The following is a 22640-nucleotide window of genomic DNA, read 5'->3' as shown; positions in this document are numbered from 1 at the left end:
CGGTCTATTCATGTTCTTAAATGTCTTTTTAAAACGCAGCCTTCTCAACTTGACTTGTACCTTCAAATACCTGCAATGTATAAACAGGTAGTCTGCTTTTCAACCCTTTTAAAATGTTGCCACTTTTAGTTTACAGCACCCCTCATGTTCTTTTAAGTGTATCATTTGACATGTTCTGTCATTACTCTCCATCAGCCATGTGTGTGTTTCACCGTGCCTGTCCTTTACTATATTTCAAAACGCCTGCAAACTTTAATACTGTGCTCTATATGCTAGAGCTCAAACTACTAATCTACAAAAGCTAGTGATTCTAACACCAGCCTTTAGGGGGGCACTGGTGCATTTATTTATAAATCAACCTTTTCAGATGTGACATCTTCATAGCACATGGCTTGACCCTGGACCTGCTACCACTACACAACAAAAGTGCAAATTATTTATCTGTTCCGACATATCTCTGGGGCAGATTGGACTTGAACCCATGTCATCTGGTCTAGAAGCAGCATTACTACCACTGAGACCAGACAAATACTTTTAAACTTGTTTTGACATGTTACAATAAACCACCATGGCAGGTGGGTGAACACAACCTTCTAGCTCTGAGGTAAGGACAATGTCACAGTAGATGATGATTTCTGGACAGTAGGGATACATGTCCCTCCTGTCTGAGGATATATATATATTTACCATACTTTTCTGCCCTTCAACCAATGTTGGATGATCTTTAATTTTGTTAAGACAATCATTGTGTTGAATTTTTGCTTGGCAAAGTGCAAAGTCACCATACACATCAAACCATTTCATTTTTTCAAAAGAGCTTGATCAAGTTAGACAAACCAAACTTGTGTCATTAAAAGTTCTAAACTGGCTGCTGGTTATTATCGAATTCTTTTCCTCACAAACTAACTTTCTCTTATTGTCTCACGTCTCCCCCTCCCAGTGATAAACTGATTGGCTTTTTTCTTTCTAGGTGTAATCTTTGAAGTTCTATTGTATTCTGGCATCACCCAATCTTAAAAGGAGGATTGCAAGTTATGAAACTAGCCTCTGCAATTTCCACCATTTCCCGCATTTTATAGAATTATGCCCGATCAAGGCCTGGAATTATTTTACATGGAGGACTGCCACCTTTTAAAAGAGAAATGCTTATCTAATATAGTACCTCCTCTTTGACTACTATATTAGATAAGAGGACATGTACAGCAAAAAAAAATGCTTACCCCACCTCTGTCCTGTGCCTCTACAAGACCTCCATTAATGAACCACACCACTCTTGACTACTCAATTATGTAGATGCTACACAAAAACCTCTTGGATCTGTTAATCTATGTTAATGCATTGTTTTATCCCCCTTATCACCTTGAATATTACTTCTGTACTTTTGATAATCAGTTTGGTTCTCTACAATGAGGTACTGAAATTCAGAGTCATAAACCTAGTTTTCCCTTTATTTTTAATCCGTTAGGAGTTCTGGATGCCTGTGCTTTCATTCTTGTAGAAAGATGCCTATCTGTACTCAAACTATTTCTATTGAAAGGTCTCATAAGATCAAGACAGCCATATTCTAAATTCTGCAGGTTTAGATTAAATAATTTTACAAACATAATCAGGAGTTAATTGCTGTTATGGTTTGTTAGGCAGTGCCAAAATCTGAATTATTGGATATAACAAGAAATTATCCAAAATTTAAATCTTTATAATACAACCTAAGTGGAGTATGGATTCAAATAAAAGAAACACCATCAGGTATAAAAATAAGATTCTGTTCATTCAGGTTTATGTGTAAAAATAAAACTTGCATTAAATGCCCATAAGACTGTGATGTTTCTATAAACAAACTTCATTCTTCATTAGCTTTATATCTGCTGTGTTCAAAATATCCAAGAGTATGAATTACTTGTTAGATCGAGCAACCAGAATGGAGAAGTTGCTGACTATGGCAAGCTGCAGCTCAGGCAACTGTCTCACTCCAATAGGCTGTAAGAAAATGCCAGTTTTTAGCCAATTAATCCATTTTGATGCCCAGCTCCTTTCCCACTCCTCCCAACTGGATGTTTCTTTGGCACATTCCATGGTAACTACATCAAATGTTTCTCAACCCTTTCTGGTTTCTTCTAACTTTTGTTTATATAATGTTGAAAAGAAAAGACTAATTCAGACTATACTCCCAATTCAGTTCCACAGTTCTAAAATGAAGAGAAAACTACCTCAGTCTGCCTTCCTCTACAACAATTATATTTGTATGACTTAAGGTTAGCTTATTTTAATATGCAGAGTGAATATTTCCCTCCGTGGGGAAATCTAGAAAGAGGTATCATAGGTTTAGACTGAAGAGTGGCAATTAAAACAGGGATAAAGAGGAACTAAGTTTCTCAAAGGACCACAAATATGTGGAATTCACTACCTCAGTGGGTGGCTGTCAGGAGACTGAATAAAGTTAAATTTTAAAATCACATTGCAGAAGGATGATGGCCCTCTCAGGTTTTACTTATTAGTGTTATCGTTATGTAAAATTTAGCAAACCTTAATTGGATGTTGAATTGCAGACTGACAGAAGATGAAGATGAAGCTGAAGCTATAACATTATGGATACCAGCAAGAAACTACAAACATGAGCTTTTCAGGGATCTGTAGCATAGCAGGACCTAGATCAGATGGGCAAATGGGCTAAGAAGCGGCAGGTGGAGTTTAATTTAGACAAACGAGAAGTGCTGCATTTTGGTAAGGCAAATCAGAGCAGGATATATACAGTTAATGGTAAGGTGCTGGGGAGAGTTGCCAAAAGAAGAGACCTTGGGGTGCAGGTTCATAGATCCTTGAACATAGAGTCGCAAGTAGACAGGATAGTGAAGGCGGTGTTTGGTATGGTGTATGGCCTTTATTGGTCAGTGTATCGAGTATAGAAGTTGGGAGGTCACGTTAAGGCTGTACGGGACACTGAACACAATATTCCAAAAGTGGCTTAATCAATGTGGTCTCCCTGCTATAGAAAAGATGCGAAACTTGAAAAGGGTTCAGAAAAGATTTACAAGCATGTTGACTGGATTGGAGGGTTTGAGCTATAGGAATAGGCTGAATAGGCAGGGGCTATTTTCCCTGAAACGTCAGAGGCCAAAAGGCGACCAAACAAAGGTTTATAAAATTACGAGGGGCATGGATAGGGTGAATAATCAATGGCTTCCCCCCCCACCCCCCCCACCCAAGGTATGGGAGCTCAAAACTGGAGGTTTAGGTGAGAAGGAAAAGATTTATAACGGACCTAAGGAGCAACTTTTTCATGCAGATGGTGGTGCATTATGGAATGAACTGCCAGAAGAGATTGGGAAGACTGGTATGATAAAAACGTTTAAAAGGCAGCTGGATTGGTATATCAATAGGAAGGGCCAAATGCTGGCAAGTGGGACTAGATTAATTTAAGATATCTGGTCAGCAAGGACGAATTGGACTGAAGTGTCTGTTTCAATGCTATTCATCTCTATGACTCTGTGACCCTAAACATTTTGTCACAGGCTGTTGCACAAAATGTCTGACTTTTCAACTATCTTCAGTTAACATATGATTATGTTTTTTTTTTGCAATAGCAAGGACATGTTAGAAGAGAGTAAAAGTACAGGTAAAATTCAGAGCTTTCTGCAGAATTCTCATGTGTAGGGATGCATAAATTGCCGAATTATAATAAAAGATTAGTTCTATTATACTATTCTTCAAAATTAGATTGCATATCCAGGTCTGATACTCTGTAGGTTTATTGTTTAGCTCTAACTGCTTCAGGTATCTTGTTTTACAACATGGTTCTCCAACCGTTATTGTCCTTGAAAACAACTAACATCTTGGGTCATAGTCTTAAATCTTGCCCCCATTTTGCTAAGGCTATTAGTATATTATTTTATAATATTTTATATTATTTATATTACTATTGCTTCCTTTGTATCTCTCTTGCTCTACCCCTTAAAATTTTACTAGTCACTACCAAATGTTTAGTTTTTCCCTTGCCAAAGGAAATGTCTCTTGGTGTTCATTTGCAAACGTTCTTGTGTTGACTTTTCTTAAAACTTCATTATCTGTGTGTTTTGTCCAACTATTACACATCACAGAATCAGAGTCTATTACCGAGCTGTACATCTCTTCGGTCTAACTCATTCATACTGTTCGAGTTCTCAAACTGACCTAGTCCCATTTGCCCCACATCCTTCTAAATCTTTCCTATTCATGTTTCATTACTATGTTGTCTTCAGTTTGGCTTCCATTGTCTCATATTCCAACTATCTCATCCATATAACATCATTTGCCAGAAGTAGCATTTCACTAATTGCAATCTGCTTTCCATAAAAAGCATTCTTATTTCTAAAGCAGTCTGACATTCTTGTGAAGGTATAGATTGCAAGTGAACTTCCTGATGCCTTAATCACCTTTTTTCATTACAATAAGTTATTAGATTAGTTATCCAGATAAGAAAATGATTTGCCTCGTTTTATTTCTTTTGATTCCAGTGTTATTCTGCATCTAGGTGAAATCTTTTTCCTTAATATAACCATGCATATCTTTGTGTTACAGTTCAATAATAATCCATTAACTATTTTAGTTTGATTACAATTCTGTCTAAGAATATAGGAAAATCTTAAGAATCTTAATAACTACAGCAGATACAGAAGAAAACTCTGAGATCAGCACATCTCAAAGATTAATTTATATCCTGTCCAACTATTGAAACTCCTGTTAATATTAATTGAGTTAGCTTGATGAGAAAATGAGAAAGTACATTAGAATATTTTTTTTCATTTTGAACCCTTTGTCCTCAAGGTTCTAGTTGTGTCAGTCTTATTAGCTGAAGTCAAGAATAGAAAAAAAATTAACATAAAGGCTTTTAAAAAGAAAATAAAATCAGATAAGGGAGGTCTTTGCCCAACCATATGACCTGCTATATACATGAGTGAACAGACTTCTTCCTTGATCTGACTTTTAGGGTATAACTTAAGTCATCCACTTTTGATGCATTGGAAGAGATACCAGCTGTGTGTAGACAATTATGTGAGGTGGAGGAGTAGAAACTGGCAGCATCTTCTAAACAGCTTATTTTTCTTTCCCCTCCCCTGTCATGTGAGGCCACTTTGTTTAAGTGCATGGGGTCCTTTAACTACTTTTTGCATTGTAGCTTAAGAGGGTTGACATGTGCGGGAAAACTTACAGGCTGCAATGCTGTTTGGAGAGAACATCACTTCTAACCAAAAATGATAATTACAGAAAAATAACATGCGTTCGGTCTTTGAAAACTACTGCTTAAATGCCAAGTCTTATTTATTCTTAAATAAGAAATCAAACAAACAGTCACCAACACATTTTGGGCGTCAAAACATTGGACAGTCCAGAAGAGCTTCACATTTATTGGAAAACTCAATGCTTCTAAGGCATATTTATAAAATTTACTAAAACATGGATCGTTGACAGAAATTGCTACGGTTTCTGAAAAAATTGAAGGTCATATCTACAGCACATTGCTGTATGTGTTAGTACAGTGATGCACGAACAGTCTTTTTTTCCCCCCTAGAGACTAACTTTATAAAAAGGCTGAGGACCAGAAAAAGCACATACCATTCTTTGAATTCGAATTTCGTCCAAATAGTACTTCGTCCTGAGATATGATGCCTGATCTTGCTTGACAATTTTCTTCCAGATTTTGCTCACCATTCTTGTTCTGGCATGAACATACAAGCATTTCATTCACAAAACAAAATGGCATCAAGCAAAATACACATCAGATTTAAATTGCATCATATAGTATGGGCAAATGACATTTAAAGTAAATATTCAGTGCTTCTCAGACAAGAGATAGGTACTTTAGTTAATTTCAGCCCAGATTTTAGATTCTGAAAGGTGGTAAAGCTTGTTGCTGATATTCACATCCTATAAACAAATGAAAATTAAGTTGAGATATGAATTGTTTGGAGTGGGGAAAGAGAGAGAGAGCGCAAGAAAAAAAAGGGAAGTAAAACTGTCAGAATGTAGTTACAGCCTTTGAAATGTTTTAATATTGTTTGTGTAGATGGTGAAGTTATTGAGAAGGGACTCAAAAAGACTCCCTATTATTTCAAGGTTCCAGCAATTAGCTAAAATCATACATCAGTAAGTTTACTACGCACCAAGTTCATAATTTTTTGAGAGTAATAGGAAAAACTGCTGCATATCTGGTTAGGAATATACAGTGAAAGAATTAAAGAACACTGTACATGTTGTTAATCATTTAACTGTAATGTACAAATGTAAATAAAATGCTTTCAAAGTGTAAAAAGAGTTCTTCAGTTCTGTCTGTCACCAACTGGTTTTCTGGAATGCAACATATCTTACCTGCCAAGATCATCTATGGTTAAGTGGAACAAAATTGTAGCAAGAACATGGATCAGATTTCTGCTGAATAGTTCCTTTAGGATATCCACTTTGTCCAAACCCATTTTTCTGCCAATGAGTCTAGATAGTGATGGCATAGATTCATTCAATGACTTTTCCTCTGACTGACAGGGATTGTGCATAGTGGCATCCCCAAGCCTTTTTCTTTTTCTCATGCATATTTCCTGTACTAACTGTAAAGCAGGAGTACTAGACAAATCCTTAGGCTTTACAGGCTCCTCACAGGCTTTTTCCTCAAACACCAATTCATTTTCTCTAGTGCAAGATTCTAAGTTGCAATCTGATTTTAGAAGAAAAGCTCCTCTGTCTTCATCATCTGCCTCCGACTGGGAACCTCGCTCACTAAGAGTGGATAACCGCTTGGATCTTTCGAAGCTTTTTTGGGAATTTTTGCAGTCTAGCAACCTGGGTGTTCTCTTTTGGTTTTGCACCAACTCTTGGAAGGAATGTTCATGGTTTGAAAAGGAATCAGATTTTTCAAAGCCAACAGAAGTGTAGCCACTGTCTTCAGTTGTTGAGTTATTTAATTTGCCATCTGATGCAGTCCTGGGTGCTGCCCTGTCTGCCAAGTTTTCACTAAGATTCATTACAAAGTTGTTCACAGGAGTAAGGAACTGTTGGTCTTCATTTATTTCAGATTGTCCATGGTTAGATGGTGTTTCAAAGGGCTCAGTTGAAGTGCATTCATCATAGCCTTCAGAAAAAGAGAAACTGCTGAAATCAAGCTTACTACTTATTGTAGATTGCTCAAGGGTTATACATTCAACAGGTACTAACTCATTTTTACCCTTTAAGTCATCTATTGTAGAGGTACGCTGCTGTGCAAATAAATATCTTTTAGTTCTACATGAAGTGCCACTTTCCACGCTGTTTAAAGTGCTTGTTGCCAAAGCTTTAGAATTCAAGTCCTCAGGAGAGTCCAGTGAACTGTCTGAACAAAAAGAACCTTTACAATCTATTCTGGTACAGGACAATTCTACCACACCAGCTTCATTTGATTGGTTAAGAGTTCTATATAATTCTACGCTTCCACTGGAGGTTAAATGTGACTCAAGAAGTCGCCGCCGTAATGTGATTGTCTTGTAAGTTCTCCTGGGGGTTTCAAACTGAGGTGGGAACGTAGAATCAGTTCTTTTCTGATCACACCATTTTCTTTCTACTGAAAAGCATGATGGTCTACCAGCATACAATCGATTTTCATTGCACGCTACAGGAGACAAGTTAGCCATAAGTGATTCAAGCTCTTCTACAGTTCCACTGGAGTAATTAACTGAGTGAGTTGTGCTTTCTATTTCACCACAGTTACTGTCCTGTCCTAATGATAGGCATCCATCAGATGTAAAACTTTCTGTATGATTAGCCACTTGTTGCTCAGGGCCAGTTGCCAGATCACATGAATGCTTCAGTGATCGCAACATCTTGGCACAAAGGACCACACAACTTCCAGTCCTACAAAAAAGAAATTACTTGTGTTAAAACATTAATTATTAAATAAATTAATTGAAATTTTGCAAGAAATTTAAAAACAAATCTAGAATTTCATGCAACTTTAATGGAACAACATTGATCTTCAGCAAATGTAGAAATTTACCATTAATCATATATGGTTATCCTGTATTTTGTACTTGGCAATTGCACTTTTCTCAAAATTTGATCCCAGCCATTCCTCATATCTGACTCTGTAGTTTGAAGCGACTAAAATAAAAAATCTGACTTAAAAGTTAATCAGTTATTTGGTACATTTTCACACAGGAATTAACCTTGATGCAATATACAGGACAACGACTAGGGTATAGGTGAGCACAGATCAGAGAAAGTACAGGTGCAGACAGCATACAGTGTCCTGAACTTTATTAATAGGGGCGTAGAGTACAAGACCAAGGAGTTGATGCTGAACTTGGACATGGTACTTGTTATATAGTACTGGAGAAAGGATGTGAACACATTACAGACTGCAGAAATCATTTACAAAAATATCTCTATGGATGAGAAACTTCAATAATGAACATAGGTTGGAAAGCTTGGGGTTGCTCTCTTTTAGAGAGAAGGTGACTAAGAGGAGATGTGATAGCTTTGAAAATCATTGATATGGAGAATGTGATGCGCAAAAAAGATTTTTAAAGCAATGTGGTTAAGGTCTGGAATGCACTGTCTGGAAGCTTGGTTTGGGCAGTTTAAAATCAGTGGGAATTGGATGGATAATTTAAATCGAAATAATACGCAAGGGCATGAGGACAATACAAGAAGATGGCACTAAGTCAAAATGCTCATTTGTTGTTCTGGTGCAGACATGACTGATCAAATGGCCGCTACCTGCAACCTGCAACATAAAGTTCATGATTACCAGGCAAGCGATTAGAAGCACCAAGTTCCTAAAGGAACAAATAGAGGGGAACATTTTGTTGGACTTGTTTCTTCCTGCTCTGCTCACCCTAAATACACTATCATACAAATGTGAAAGAAACAAAGAAAGAAAGATGGAAAAACTCAGGTCAGGCAGCATCTGTGCTTAACTACTGTCTCAGAAACTTGATTGAGCTTTTTAAGGAAGTAACCAAGAGGATTGATGAGGGCACAGCAGTTGACATTGTTTACTCAGATTTTAGTAAAGCTGTTGACAAGGTTGTGACCAGTTGGTGAAGTTAGATTGCACGGGACTCAGGGTGAGCTTGTCAATTAGGTACTAAATTAGCTTAATTGTAGAAGACAGAGTGTGACGGTTGAGGTCATCTTTCAGACTGGAGACCTGCGAACAGTGGTGTTCCACTGGGGATTGGTGCAGGATCCACTTTTGTTTGCCATTAATGTAATAAGTTAAATGAGAATATAGAAGGCATAGTTAGTAAGCAGATGATACCAAAATTGGTGGTATAGTGGCAGTGTGGTTTTCTAAGATTACGAAGAAATCTTGAGTAATTGGATCAATAGGCTGAAGAACAACATATGGACTTTAAATGTATAAATAGGAGGTATTGCATATTGGTAAAAGAGCAGGACTTATAAAATTAAAATTAGGGCCTTGGGTAGTGTTGTAGAATAGCCAGACCTAAGGTTCTGATACATAATTCCTTGATGTTTGCATTACGTATAGATAGGGTGGTTAAAGGCGGTATTTTGCATGCTTGCCTTCATTGCTCAGCCCTTTGAATATGGGAGTTAAGGATCAACAAAACTTTGATCCGGCCTTTTCCTGAGTGGTGCCCAGTTCTGGTTGCCTGTTATAGGAAGGATATCAATAAGCCGGAGAGTGTTCAGTAAAGATTTTCCACGATGGTGCTGGGAATGGACAGTTTGAGTTTAAGGAGATGCTAAATAGGCTGTGACTTTTTCCACTGGAAAACAGGAGATTGAGGGGTGACTTTGTAGAGGTTTATAAAATCATGAGGGGTATAGAGAAGGTAAATGGCAAGTGTCTTTCCATTTGTTGGGGGAAATCAAGGCTGGCAAGCATATTTTTAAGGGGAGAGTAGAAAGATTTTGAGAAGACACAAGAGGCAATTTTTGAAAAAAAAAAGTGGTTTGTGTGTGGAATGAACTTCCAGAAGCAGTAGTTGATGCAAGTACATTTACAACGTTTAAAAGACATCTAGAAAAGAAACATTTGGAGGGATATGGGTCAGGCGCAGGCAGGTGCAACTAGTTTAGTTTGGGATTATGTTCGGCAAGGACTGCTTGGACCAAAGGGTCTGTTTCCATGCTGCATCACTATCGGAAAAGGAAAGGAGGAAACTAAAACAAAAGGAAACAGTTCTTTTTAATTCTGTGCCTTGTTATGACCCCAGTTATATGAATATTGGGCAAGCCAAATATTTGTTAGGATGGCTCAAAAGACCACATCATTTAATGGATCATTATTATACAACTGCTTTACTAAAGTAAATATGAGCAGTAATGACTAAATAAATACAATTAAGAAGATAATGATTTAAAACAATATACACTTCTACCTTTAATTAGAATGTAACAGACTTAGCTCAGATTTACGTGGACTCACAACTGGTGCTTGGAAGTCAGTTCTTTACTCCGCATCTCTGACTGCACAGTTCACAGCTCAGGTCTGTGGTATATCCCTAGCAATGCAACTTGCTCATTCACACACAGACACCCTTGTTATCTATCCCATAGATGGAATTCTCTCTTTACAGAGCTATTTGGCCATTCCCAATTATCTGGAACTCTGCTTTTAAATAAAAAAGCAAATCTAGGTTTTTCTTTTGAGCCTCTGTACATCTCCAACAATGATCTCCATAGCACGCTCAAGGCTTTCTTGCTTTTAAACAGTCTCTCAACTCATTAAGTACTTGAAGCATTGTTTACAAGCATATACATAAATTTTTGGGTGTTTTGTACAATACCCAGACTGTCATACACATAATGGTTGGCTATGACTGAAGAATGTGCATTAGGGTGACGACGTGTCAGCAAAAGTGCTAGAGAGCATCTCCTTAAAGTTGAGTCACTTTTTGGGGTTTTTAAAATATTAGTTACTTGTCCTCGGGTTCAATGCCAATAGTTCCTCCCATAAGTAGACCTGTGTACTGTAAATGCCCTTCAGCTCAATACCTCAATTATAATAGAAAATCATTATTGTTCACGAGTGTAATATACCAAAATTCAGACTTGATTGAGTAGCAGACTGAATGTAAACTCTGATTAGAGTCATGTTCCAAATCAAAATTGTAACTTAGAAAGTATAAGTAAATCATAACCGTTATTTGCATAGAATTGAAAGCAACCTTGGTGATACAAGTTTATGACTGTATTTGAGAGATAGAAAACCAATGTTTAAACATTAAAAACACATTTAATAGGATAAAGAAAGTAACTATTTCCCAACTGGAAAAATGAACTACTAAACTTGGAGGGGTTGAGGATCATCTAAAAAAAAATTTGGAGCTACACTATTTTGGGAGCAAATTCATGAAACAGTTTTTGTGATACTCATGAGTTAGTGATTAAGCTTTCTGTATTCATTACACTGAAATGTGACATATCATAATTTAAACTTCACTTGTTCTGAAGAAGCTACCAACTCAACAAGTCCTCCAATTGTTTAGTACTGCTACCAACTTAATAAAACAACTTGTGCATTTTAGTGTTAACCAATCATCCATGTTTGGTTGATGTCTCAATTTTATCTATGAAGTATATGACAAAAAAAAAGCACACATCACCCACCATCATACAAATAGAGGTAGTGGAAATGTGGAACTCAAGACCAAACAGAGTCAACTGAAGTGTTCAGGATTCAGAATGGCATATTTTTGCTGTGCAACAGACAAGGAGCAAAGACACGTAACAGTCAAGGTACAGGTCATCCAATTGTTGACAGCAGCAACTCAAGGGGTTGAATTGGCCTATTTCTGTTCTGATATTATATACAGGAGTGTTCAGTCCTGTTGATTATTTACATTATAAACTATGCCCCAAATAAATGTGTTTTATTCTCTGTTAATAAATAACTTTTATAGGTTTAAAAACCTGAGCAAGATTAATCATCTGCATGAATCCACATGGAAACAGTCTTTTCACTAGAAGTCATATCAGCCATGTATTTTGTAAACTCAGCATTTATTTTCTACAATGGTATAACATATACCCAATGTGCACTGCATCTGTTTAAAATGAAAAAGAAATCAGAACATATACCATTGGTTTTTGCAGCTAATTGTTATGTGTGCACAACATGTGTGTTAAAGCCTTAACGGGGAAGAAAACAGAACAGATAGAAATGTCAGGTAAACTGTCTACTCAACAATATTCAAATGGTGCAAATGTGAATAGTACCACTTTACAATAAAAATGCTCTTAATATCAAGTCACATTTTACAAATTTAATGAACTTTATTAAATCACCCAAACATAATTTTATATGGTAGTGCCCAAAAAAGTTTTCATAATGCCAAATATTAAGCTTAGCCTTGACAGCGTACCCCTCCCCCTTTCATAGCTAATACAGTCAAGTAAATATTTTCATCTCAGGCTCCCTGTTGTATTCACAATGAGCAAAGTGTTCAAGATATCAGCACCTCCACAATCAATTAAACATTCTTCATGCACTTTAAAAATAGAATCCAGACTCTAGTCAATAGTATGGTAGCTTGCCTACCCGTTATTACATTTTCTTCATATATATCATAACAGGCCAAATATGTTCCATACCAAGGACCAATCCATATCATAAGATACTTCAGCTCCCACCCAGTGCAAGACAACATAATTATGTTAATAGTCATAAATCAGTTAATTACACAGACAGGATTAAAATCCAAGATCATTCTCCTAGTCTTTGCTTAATATTAAGCAAAACAAGACAAAATTGCAAAGGTGTTGGTTTGTTTTGGTACACCCCAAACTCTAAAGAGGAAAAACATACATGGATGTTTAGACCACTCCTTGAAAAGTTTTAAGCATTCCTTACAGACTTCTAGTGAAAGCATAACAAGTACAGAATATGCCTCCATAACAGCACCAATTCGACTTCCCTGTGGGTATGTAATAACACCCTTATTCAGGATAGGACGGCACGAGCAGCCACCACCTACAAGCAAAAAGAAGAGACATACAGTGACAAACTCCAATAAAGATTAAAACTAAGCTGGAGCTTTAAGGGAGTCAGGAGACAGAGGTGAATGTACAAGAGCATCACAAAGGAAAAGGCAGCTGGGGAAGCTGAAAGATCTGAAGGTGGATAAATCACCTGGACCAGATAGGCCACACCCCAGAGTTCTGAATGGTTGGGGATATTGTAGAGGCATTGCATTGATGGTGATCTTTCAGGAATCACTGGAGTCAGGGAGGGTCCTAAAGGATTGGAAAATGGATGATGTAACACCCCTTTTAAAAGGCAGGTAGGGAGGGAGAAGACAGGGAACTATAGGCTAGTTAACCTGACCTCCATCATTGGTAAGATTTTAAGGGTCCATTATTAGGGATGAGATTGCAGAGTACTTGGAAAGGCATAGTAAAATAGGGCAGTCAGCGGGGCTTTGTCAAGGGGCGGTCATGTCTGAGGATTCTAACATTTGTTTGAGTAGGTTAGACAAAGAGGAGCCAGGGGACATGATTTATTTGGATTTCCAGAAGGTCTTTGACAAGGTACTGTGCAGGAGGCTGCTTAATTAAAATATAAGCCTCATGGCGTTAGGGGAGAGGTAGTGGCATGCATAGAGGATTGGCTGACTGGCAGAAGGCAGAGAATGGGGATAAGGGGTTCATTTTCAGAACAGCAGCTGTTGACAAGTGGAGTTCTGCAGGGGTCAATGTTGGGACCACAACTATTCACATTATACATTAACAATCTGGACGAAGGAACGGAGGGTATTCTTCCCAAGGTGCAGATAACTGAAAAATGGGTGAAAGGACAGGTAGCATTGAGGAGGCAGGAAGCTGAAGAAGGACTTTAACAGGCTAGGAGAGTGGGCAAAGAAGTGGCAGATGGATTACAATCTGAGAACGTGTGTGTTATGCACTGTGGTAGGAAGAGTAGAGGCATTGATTATTTTTAAACAGGGTAAGGATCCAGAAATCTGAAGCACAAGATGACTTAGGAATCCTCTTCAGAATTCCCACGATGAACATGCAGCTTCAGTTGGCAGTTAGGAAAGCAAATGCAATTTTTGCATTCATTTCAACAAGGCTAGAATAAAAGAGCAGAGATGAACTGCTGAGACTGTATAAAGCTCTGTTCAAACCACATTTGGAATCTTGACAACAGTTTTGGGCCACATACTTAAAGAAAGATGTGCTGGCCATGAAGGGATCCAAAGTTTACAAGAATGGTCCAGGAGATTAAGGGCTCATCATAAGGAGGGGTTGAGGACTCTGGGTCGATACTCAATGGAATTTAAAAACTTACAAAATACTAAGAAGCCTGACAGAGCCATACAGTCATACAACAGGGAAATGGACCCTTCAGTCCAACTCATCCATGTCAAGTTTTGTAAACTAAATTAGTCCCACTTGCCTGCATTTAATCCATGTCCCTCTAAACCTTTCTTATTCCAGTACGTGACCAAATGTCTTTTAAATGTTGTAACTGGATCCACGTCTGCTAGTTCATTCCGCATATACACCATCCTGTGTGGAAGAAGTTGTCCCTCCTGACAATTCTAAATCTTCCCGTCTCACCTTAAACCTATGACCTCTAGTTTTGGACTCCCCCACCCTAAGGAAAATACCTTGGCTATTCACCTTATCTACAACCCTCGATTTTATAAACATCTGCAAGGTCACCTCCTGGTATCCAGCAAAGATGATGTTTTGGCTAGTGAGAGAGAGAACAGGGCCCAAGAGCGCAGGCCATTGATGGCACGACCCTTTAGAACTGAGATGATGAGGAGTTTCTTCAGCCAGAGGGTGGTTCGTCCGTGGAGCTCATCTCCGTGGAAGACGAAGGTCAAGTCACTGAATGCATTTATGTCAAATATAGATAACTTGTTGCTTAGTAAGGGATTAAGGGTCACAGGGAGAGGGTAGAAGAAAGGGGTTGAGAAACATATCAGCCACGATCGAACGGAACAGCAGACTGGATGGGTCGAATGACTAATGCCTGCTCTTATATCTTCTGGCCATATTTTGAAATTACTTTTTAATTCTAAATCAAAATAGGGTCACCTTTCAGAATTGTACAGCCGCTCCGTCTTTTCCCATCCGTGGACATTATACAGTCCTTCCACCGTTTGACGTCCGTGGCCATTAACACCGTATACAAATACACAGTTGGTTCTGATGAACGCTGCAAATTAAGTTGGTAACACTGCGGGTGCCCAGTCGAGGAGGAGGTTGCTGCAAGAGGTGCTTTTGCTATAGCAACGCGCCCAGAGCTCCAATCCCTCTTTCTTATCGTCTTGGGAACCAGATGCTGTCTCCACGCGAAGCCCTCTTTGCAGGTTCCCTCGTTTGGATTTGAATTTTGCGCCACTGCGATCTAATTGGGCCGTTTGCAAATGCCCGCTAAATCTGTTTAAATGACCGCCAAATAATGCGTACACAAACTCATACACAAATTGCCGTCTGTAGGACAACTAAGCTGACACAGCTCCGAGAGTCGGTCGTTTAAAATGTCTTGCTTAATTAGCGGCGTCGGCTCCATGTACAGTTTATTAGTGTATTTTATTACGCGATGGGTAGTTGCCAGTATTTCTCACGCAAAAAAAGCAAGCAACCGCTTGCAAGTACAGTTTAAAACTCAGAGGTTTGGCGTTAAAATCCGTCGAAAATATGACGGGAATTTTGATACTGCTTCATAAAGACAAAAAAACCCGGAAAAACGTCATTTACGCTTCATATATTTTATTGATGCTCAAAGTCCTGACTAGCAACCGAGTTTACTGCATTTGGCGTACTGTTGAATTTTAGAAATACTATTATTTGAACGCCCTCACGAAGTTTGTCACTGATCCGATTGCTGTTTCGTGTTACATTATTCACACGAAGCCGATTTGTTCGGATATATGTTTTGTTTTGGGTTAAAGGAGTGTTACCTTGTTGCACCGGATTGACACCAAGTGTGCTAAGTTTGTAGGAAACAACTGTTTGGTGCAGATGGCTAGCGCACCCGAAAAATGCTACAATGTCGGCAGCTCCTTGCTTGAAATGCCCAGACAAATGTTTGTGGTAGTGAGAACAGCCGACAGCGAGACAGACAGCGCGCAGAACTTTCTCTCATCTGTCCGATGTCTCCACCACCACTGGTTTGGAGTGATGTGAATTAGATCATAGAATCTCTGCATTGTGGAAATAGGCTCATCGGTGCAACAAGTTCACACCGACTCTCAACTCATCCCACCCAGATCCATCACCCTAATAACCCACCTAATCTAGACATCCCTGAAGACTGGGCAATTTAGCAGGGCTAATCCACCTCGCCTGCACATTTTTGGACTGTGGGAGGAAACCGGAGCACCTGGAGGAAACCCACACAGACACCGGGATAACGTACAAAAGTTACCAATAGAAAGATTGTCTCACAAGCCTAGATCTTTATTTGGACTCTGACCCCTAACTTTTCTTATATTCTGTACTGGCAGAAAAGACTTTATTGGCAGGAGCCCAATTCTGCCACTCATCTTTTGTTACTGTAACTGATTCCACGTTAAAAGTTATCCTTTGTGAAAGTTAAACTTCCACTCTAAGAACTTCTGTAGAGTTGCTAAACACAGCAAGGTAGTTGCCAATAGCCACAGGTAATATATCTGATAGCATGGGAAGAGGCAACATGTGCAGGATTCCTTTGAGCACTGTAGTGCTCAAGAAAGAGTCAGGGAGATTCTAAAGGCACAATGGAATCTGCATGCTGTCTACTTTTGTGTACTTATATATTTAAAAGTGGAAAGGAAGTCCTGCAATACGTAAAAAGCATTTATAAAAAGCAAGGAAATGAATTATATGTGTAATATTCCTGGGCTGGGGCAGGGGACACATTCATGGCTGCACTACAGAGTCAAATGGCATGTCACAGGATGAAAATACCCAGTTATATTGTACATGGCAGCATTACAGGAATCAAAAAATGATATTTCCCTCCAAAAATAAACAGATGTAGAACTTTCTACACAGTAGAGAAAGGTATTATATGTTATAGTAGATTTTGAGATCAGAATTGGTATCGAAAATTGTTGAGGTCCCACTTAAAGTGGAGCAAAGCAAACTGTTGTAGAGTATAAAAGGCCCCAGAATAATAAGAATACGTGGAACAATCCCTCGTCCAAAGCTATACTGGCCCTATCCTCCAACTCTTCCTTCATCACATCGATGACTGCATCAGGGGAGCTCATGCTCCCACAAGGAGCTTGAGCAGTTCATCCATGTCACTAATACCTTCCACCCCAACTTTAAGTTCACCTGGGCCATCTCGGATTCCTGTCTCCTTTGTAGGTGTCTGTTTCCATCTCTGGCAACCACGTGGAAACAGATATCCATTTCAAGCCCACTGACTCCACAGCTACCTAGAATACACCTCTCACCCACCTTCCTGAAAAAATGCCGTCCCTTATTCCCAATTCCTTCGCCTCGGCTGCATCTGGTCCCGAGATAAGACATTCCACTCCTGAACATCCCAGATGTCCCTCCACAGTGGTCAAAAACGCCCTCAACCTCATCTCTCACCTTTCCCACAACTCATCCCTCACACCCCCTCCCCGCAATAACAACCAAAGCAAAATCCCCTTGCCTTCACGTACCACCCCACCAACCTCTGGCACTTCCACCACCTGCAATCTGACCCCACTTCCAAGGACATTTTTTACCTCCCCACCCTTATCTGCCTCCCAGAGGGACCACTATCTCCCTGACTCCCTTGTCCGCTCCACACTTCCCACCAGCCCCACCACTTTTCCTTGCAACCGCAGGAAGTGCTACACCTGCCCCTACACCTCCCCGGTCACCCCCATCCCAGGGCCTAAGAAGACCTTCCACATCAAACAGATGTTCACCTACACATCTGCTAATGTGGTACACTGCATCCACTGTTTTCAATGTGGCCTCCTCTACATCGGGGAAACCAAGCAGAAGCTTGGAAACCACTTTGTGGAATACCTGTGCTTGGTTCGTGACAAACAACTGCACCTCCCAGTCGTGAACCACTTCAAATCCCCCTCCCACACCTTGGATGACATGTCTATCCTGGGCTTCCTCAAGGGCCATAACAATGTCACCCACAGGGTGCAGGAACAGGACCTGGTATTTTGCTTGGGAACCCTGCATCCCAATGGTATCAATGTGGACTTCACATGCTTCAAAATCTCTCCACCCCGACTGCATCCCAAAGCCAGCCCAGCTTGTCCCCACCTCCCTAACCTGGCCAACCTTTCTCCCCCCTATCCACTCCTCCCACCTCAACCCCTATCTCCACACCTACCTACCAGCCTCATTCCCACCTCCTTGACCTGTCATTCTTCCCTGGACTGACCAAATCCATCCTAACTCCCCACGTCCACTCACCTTTACTGGGTCCATATCTACCTCCTTGGCCTGTCTGTATCCTCTCCACCTATCTGCTCCTTTATCCATCTTCCATCTGCATTCCCCCGCCTCTATATTTATTTCAGAATACCCTTCCCCTCCCCCATTTCTGAAGATGGGTCCACACCCAAAAGGTCAGCTTTTCTGCTCCTCTGATGCTGCTTGGCCTGCTGTGTTCATCCAGATCTACACCTTGTTATCCCAGAATAAGACAATCTCTCTCAAGACCGTGCACTAGTTTGTTTAGGAGCAGCATAATAGAGCAAATTCATATGCGGCTGAAAAACATGTTTAGCATGGAGTGTTTCAGATTTCAGGGGCATTGGGATCAATTCGGATGCATTAAGGACCTGTTCAAGATGGGCAGGTTTGGAATCAATGTTCTCACTGGTGTTGAAAGGGCTTAAAGGAGTTCAGTTGGCACCAGGATTGGAGGGATAAAAGTGCTGACTGAATTAGGAGAGACAAATAACATTACGATAAAAAGACAGTATTTGAAAAAAACCACACGGGGAGAAATGCAAAATAGGCAAAGAGGCATGTGTGTAAATCCACAATGTTATAAACAAGACTGATGAGTTGGAGGTACAAGGAATTAAGTGAATACATCAACAATGGACATGAAGTCAAAACAAGGGGAGGATTGAGAACTTTTACTCCTGGCTACAAGTCATTACAGGAAAGAGTTCAACATTTCATCCTTTGAAAACCATGGCTTCCTTTCTTGCTATGTAATTCTGAGATTCCATCAGGGTGCAACTTTATATTGAACAAGTGAACATGGCTAAATATGCGGAATTAAAACGAACAAGATACTGGAGCAGGAAAAAAAAATTTTGCATATCAAAATATGTGTATCTGGTTGCAAATATCAAAATCAAATTTATACAAAGTTTGAAAAATCACCAGGAGAAAAATATCCACTCAGCATGGGCAGAATGATCACACATGAGCCACTGAAAGTTCTGTTTCATGGTCATCGTTTGCTTGCGATCCATCCCTCATACAATCACAAAGCTCAGAATCACTAGGAACAGCTCTCTGAACTCTGGTAGTATTTGCAACCAGATACGCAATAAACATGGTCTCCCCAAGCTCCAAAATCATCCAAAATTTTAGAACTCCTACAACTTAGTTCAAGTCCCACACCACCCCTTTCCTCACAATGCTTATCCAATAGATTTTAAATGCCCTATTCTGACATAAATGGCTTCAACCTCTAACAATAATAATTGCCTCTGTTATCAGGTTCTAGCTACAGCACGGATTGAATATTCTCAATTCCTCCATTATTCTTAAAATGCCAATGCAGATTTATTTCTCACAGACACGTCACCCTCCACTCTAGATTCCTCTTCCAAATTTTGTGTTTTTAGTTGTTGTGGAATTTATTGCTGGTCCTTAACTATTCTGGAACTGAGTGACTTGGTGGTTCACTTCAGAAGGTAGTTAAAGATCAGCCACATTATAATGGATCTGGGGTCACACATAGGCCAGCATGGGTAAGGAGAGCAGATTTATTTCTGAAAATGACATTACAGAAGCAGATGGGTTAGTATAGCAAACTGAAATAAGGTTTATAGTCAACTACAAAGACGAGATTTTAATTCCAGTTTTGTATTGATTGAACTTGGATTCCAATTTCAGTCCACATCCAGAGAGCGTTAGTGGCTTCCGTATAACTGGTATTCTGTCCCGTTGAGAAAACTACTGAGCAAATTTAGCCTTTAAAGTTTTCTTCTACACTGCATTTGCTTTTGAGGAAATAAAGACTTGAATACAATACTAGCCCCATCTCTATCAAGTTGATTTTGACCATTTTCGTCACTTCTCTGATCCACTTATGGTTAATTGCAAACAAACAGGAGGCTGGAAGAACACAGCAGGCCAGGCAGCATCTGGAGGAAAGGAGCAGTGAACATTTCGGGTATTACCCCAGGTTAATTGTCTTGTTTTCTTATATTAATTGCAGTCCCATTAATTGCAATGGGACTATCACTTCATAGGAATACATTTTATTTTCTAAAAGTGTCTTGGTCATGGTAGCCTTTCTGCAGTTAATTTTTTCACATTCTTGACTGTTGATTTCACATGGATTTTTATTTAGTCGAATTCTCATTTTTAAGTAATTTATCATTTGTTTCCACTTCTACACTGAAATCAACCTATTTGCAGGAATAAATATTTCAATTACTTGCCCCACTCCATTTACAGTATAAAAAGTAAGCAATGTAAAAACAGAACGTTGATGATACTCAGCAGACCTGGCAGAACCTGTGGAGAGGAAACTCTTAGCACTTCGGTTCTATGACCTTTCATCTCTTAATGTAGCTTATTTTAAAGAGAGTGCAACATGAAAGGTTGTCGTACATAATAAAAGTTTGTGTGGTTGGGGTAATATATAAACATGGATGGAAAAATTGGTTAGAGGACAGAAAACAACAGTAATAAAATTGAAGATCGTAAGAACTGCTGATGCTGGAGTCAGAGATAACACTGTGGAGCTGGAGGAACACAGCAGGTCAGGCAGCATCAGAGGAGCAGGAAAGCTGATGTTTCGGTCAGGACGGATATAGTCAGGTTGTTACTAGTTGGGTGCTGTAATAATGCTCTAGCATCAACTAATTTCAATATACAGTAATAACTTGGAAGAAGGGAACCATGTATACGATATCCAAGTTTGTTGAAGATACAAAGCTAAATAGAAAGATCGGAGGACAAAAAGACTTCTCTTCTCCAGCAAGCTGTGGACGGTTTGTCGATAAATTCAAGGCTGAGCTTGATTGATTTTTTTGGACATAAGCCAATCAAGGCAAAATAGGGAAAATTAGTCAGAAAATGAGAGTTAAAATGAGAGTTAGCTGTGACTTTACTGAATAGCTTGAGACATACACCCTCTAACTGCTCCTATTTCTTTTTTCTTGAATATTAGCTCTGTTGAATATGCTGAACTGCATCTGACATCTATTTTTCCAAACAAATCTTCTAGCGGACTCTCTCAATCCCAGTCTTTCAATCCAACATGAAACATTTGCATATAAAATAAAGAGTGGCAGCAGTAACATTGATCAATGTGCAATCTGTCATCACATCATTGCAATCTGAAAATGCCAATAAAATCTAACTTTTGGTTGCTGCTGTCCATTGTCTACCATTTTCCTAATGCATGAAATACATTTGTCCTTCAATTGCCGGATGGCAACTTGAATTCCCTTGGTAACAAGGTGACATAGTTCTATGAAAACTTCATGTTTTGATTTTCTGGCCCCACATCACTTTGAATTGTGGTTGCCATCTACCAATCTATTTCTAGAAACCATTACAAATTAATTTGTGCTAATTAAGTTACTTTGCTTCAACTTTAAAATCCAGAGCTTTTAAAATCCTCATCAATGGTGATCCTTACATTAAGCTTAAAGAGCCTACAGTTTTGGAAGTGAGAGAAAATGTTCTGAGAAGGAGCCACAGGATTAAAAAATTAACACTGATTTCTCTCCACAGATGCTGCCAGACCTACTAAGCTTTTCCTGAAATTTGTTTTTGTTTCTGAATCTGCAGTTCTTTCAGTTTTTTATTGGGAGAATATATTCATAGTTTTCATGCAATGCTGTTTCCTGGGTATTTTGGTATGCATAAACATGCTTGGATCTCTATATCCCCAAATACAAACTTCCATATTTAAATCAAAAGTAAATTATCAATACAATTAGTGAAACAGTGGAATTCCTTGTAAATACATATAAATATTGAAAACCCATAAGATTAAAAACAAATTCAAACATTTTTGTTCAACGTATTTCCTGACTTTAAAGATGCTGTAACTATCACCATTGGAATTTTGTAAGTGCCCCTCTTGAATCCAAACTGCTCAAACAAATGAGGAAAATGCTCACACATCCCAGGGAAACTCCTCTGATAACTGCCATGGAATAAAACTGCAGAAAGTAAATCTTCTTATAAACCCAGAAACATATTCCAAAGAGTTTGCATTGCCCCTATCCTGTATGCCAAAAGAGCATCTTTGGAGCAATCCTACAGCTGGTTTGAACATGGATCTTTAAGGCCTCCAATGGAACTGCTTTGGAATACTCCATGTAAAGGTTCAGTTTAGCAAGCAATAAAACCACATTTAATTAAGATGCTCAAGACAACATGAATATAGATAAAATTAAATCACTCTCTTTGGTGGGGTTCAGTATTTTGAACAAAAAAGGTCATGCCCAGACTTTTTGTTGTATATAAAACTATGCACCCAATGAAGGTTTCCAGCAGTT

At 39.1% G+C, this 22640-nt stretch overlaps 1 protein-coding gene across 5 annotated transcripts in view; it reads right to left on the bottom strand.

Moving 5' to 3' along the window:
* fbxo43 (F-box protein 43) overlaps window positions 1-22640 on the bottom strand; it is a 28594-nt gene that overhangs the window by 4421 nt on the left and 1533 nt on the right. For 3 of the 5 annotated variants that reach the window (XM_048529973.1, XM_048529977.1, XM_048529975.1), the window contains 2 exons: window positions 6343-7851; window positions 5590-5692 (listed from right to left, as the gene is read on the bottom strand). In XM_048529973.1, coding sequence (XP_048385930.1) covers window positions 5590-5692; window positions 6343-7851 — 1612 coding nt within the window. Of the gene's footprint in view, window positions 1-5589; window positions 5693-6342; window positions 7852-7993; window positions 8058-15018; window positions 15282-22640 lie in introns of those variants that run through there. The other 2 variants (XM_048529974.1, XM_048529976.1) reach the window with 2 other exon arrangements.

Source organism: Stegostoma tigrinum, chromosome 5, assembly GCF_030684315.1.
Source record: "Stegostoma tigrinum isolate sSteTig4 chromosome 5, sSteTig4.hap1, whole genome shotgun sequence".
Lineage (NCBI taxonomy): Eukaryota > Metazoa > Chordata > Chondrichthyes > Orectolobiformes > Stegostomatidae > Stegostoma > Stegostoma tigrinum.
The sequence above is the reverse complement of the archived record's forward strand: the minus strand, read 5'-3'. Positions and strand labels throughout refer to the sequence as shown.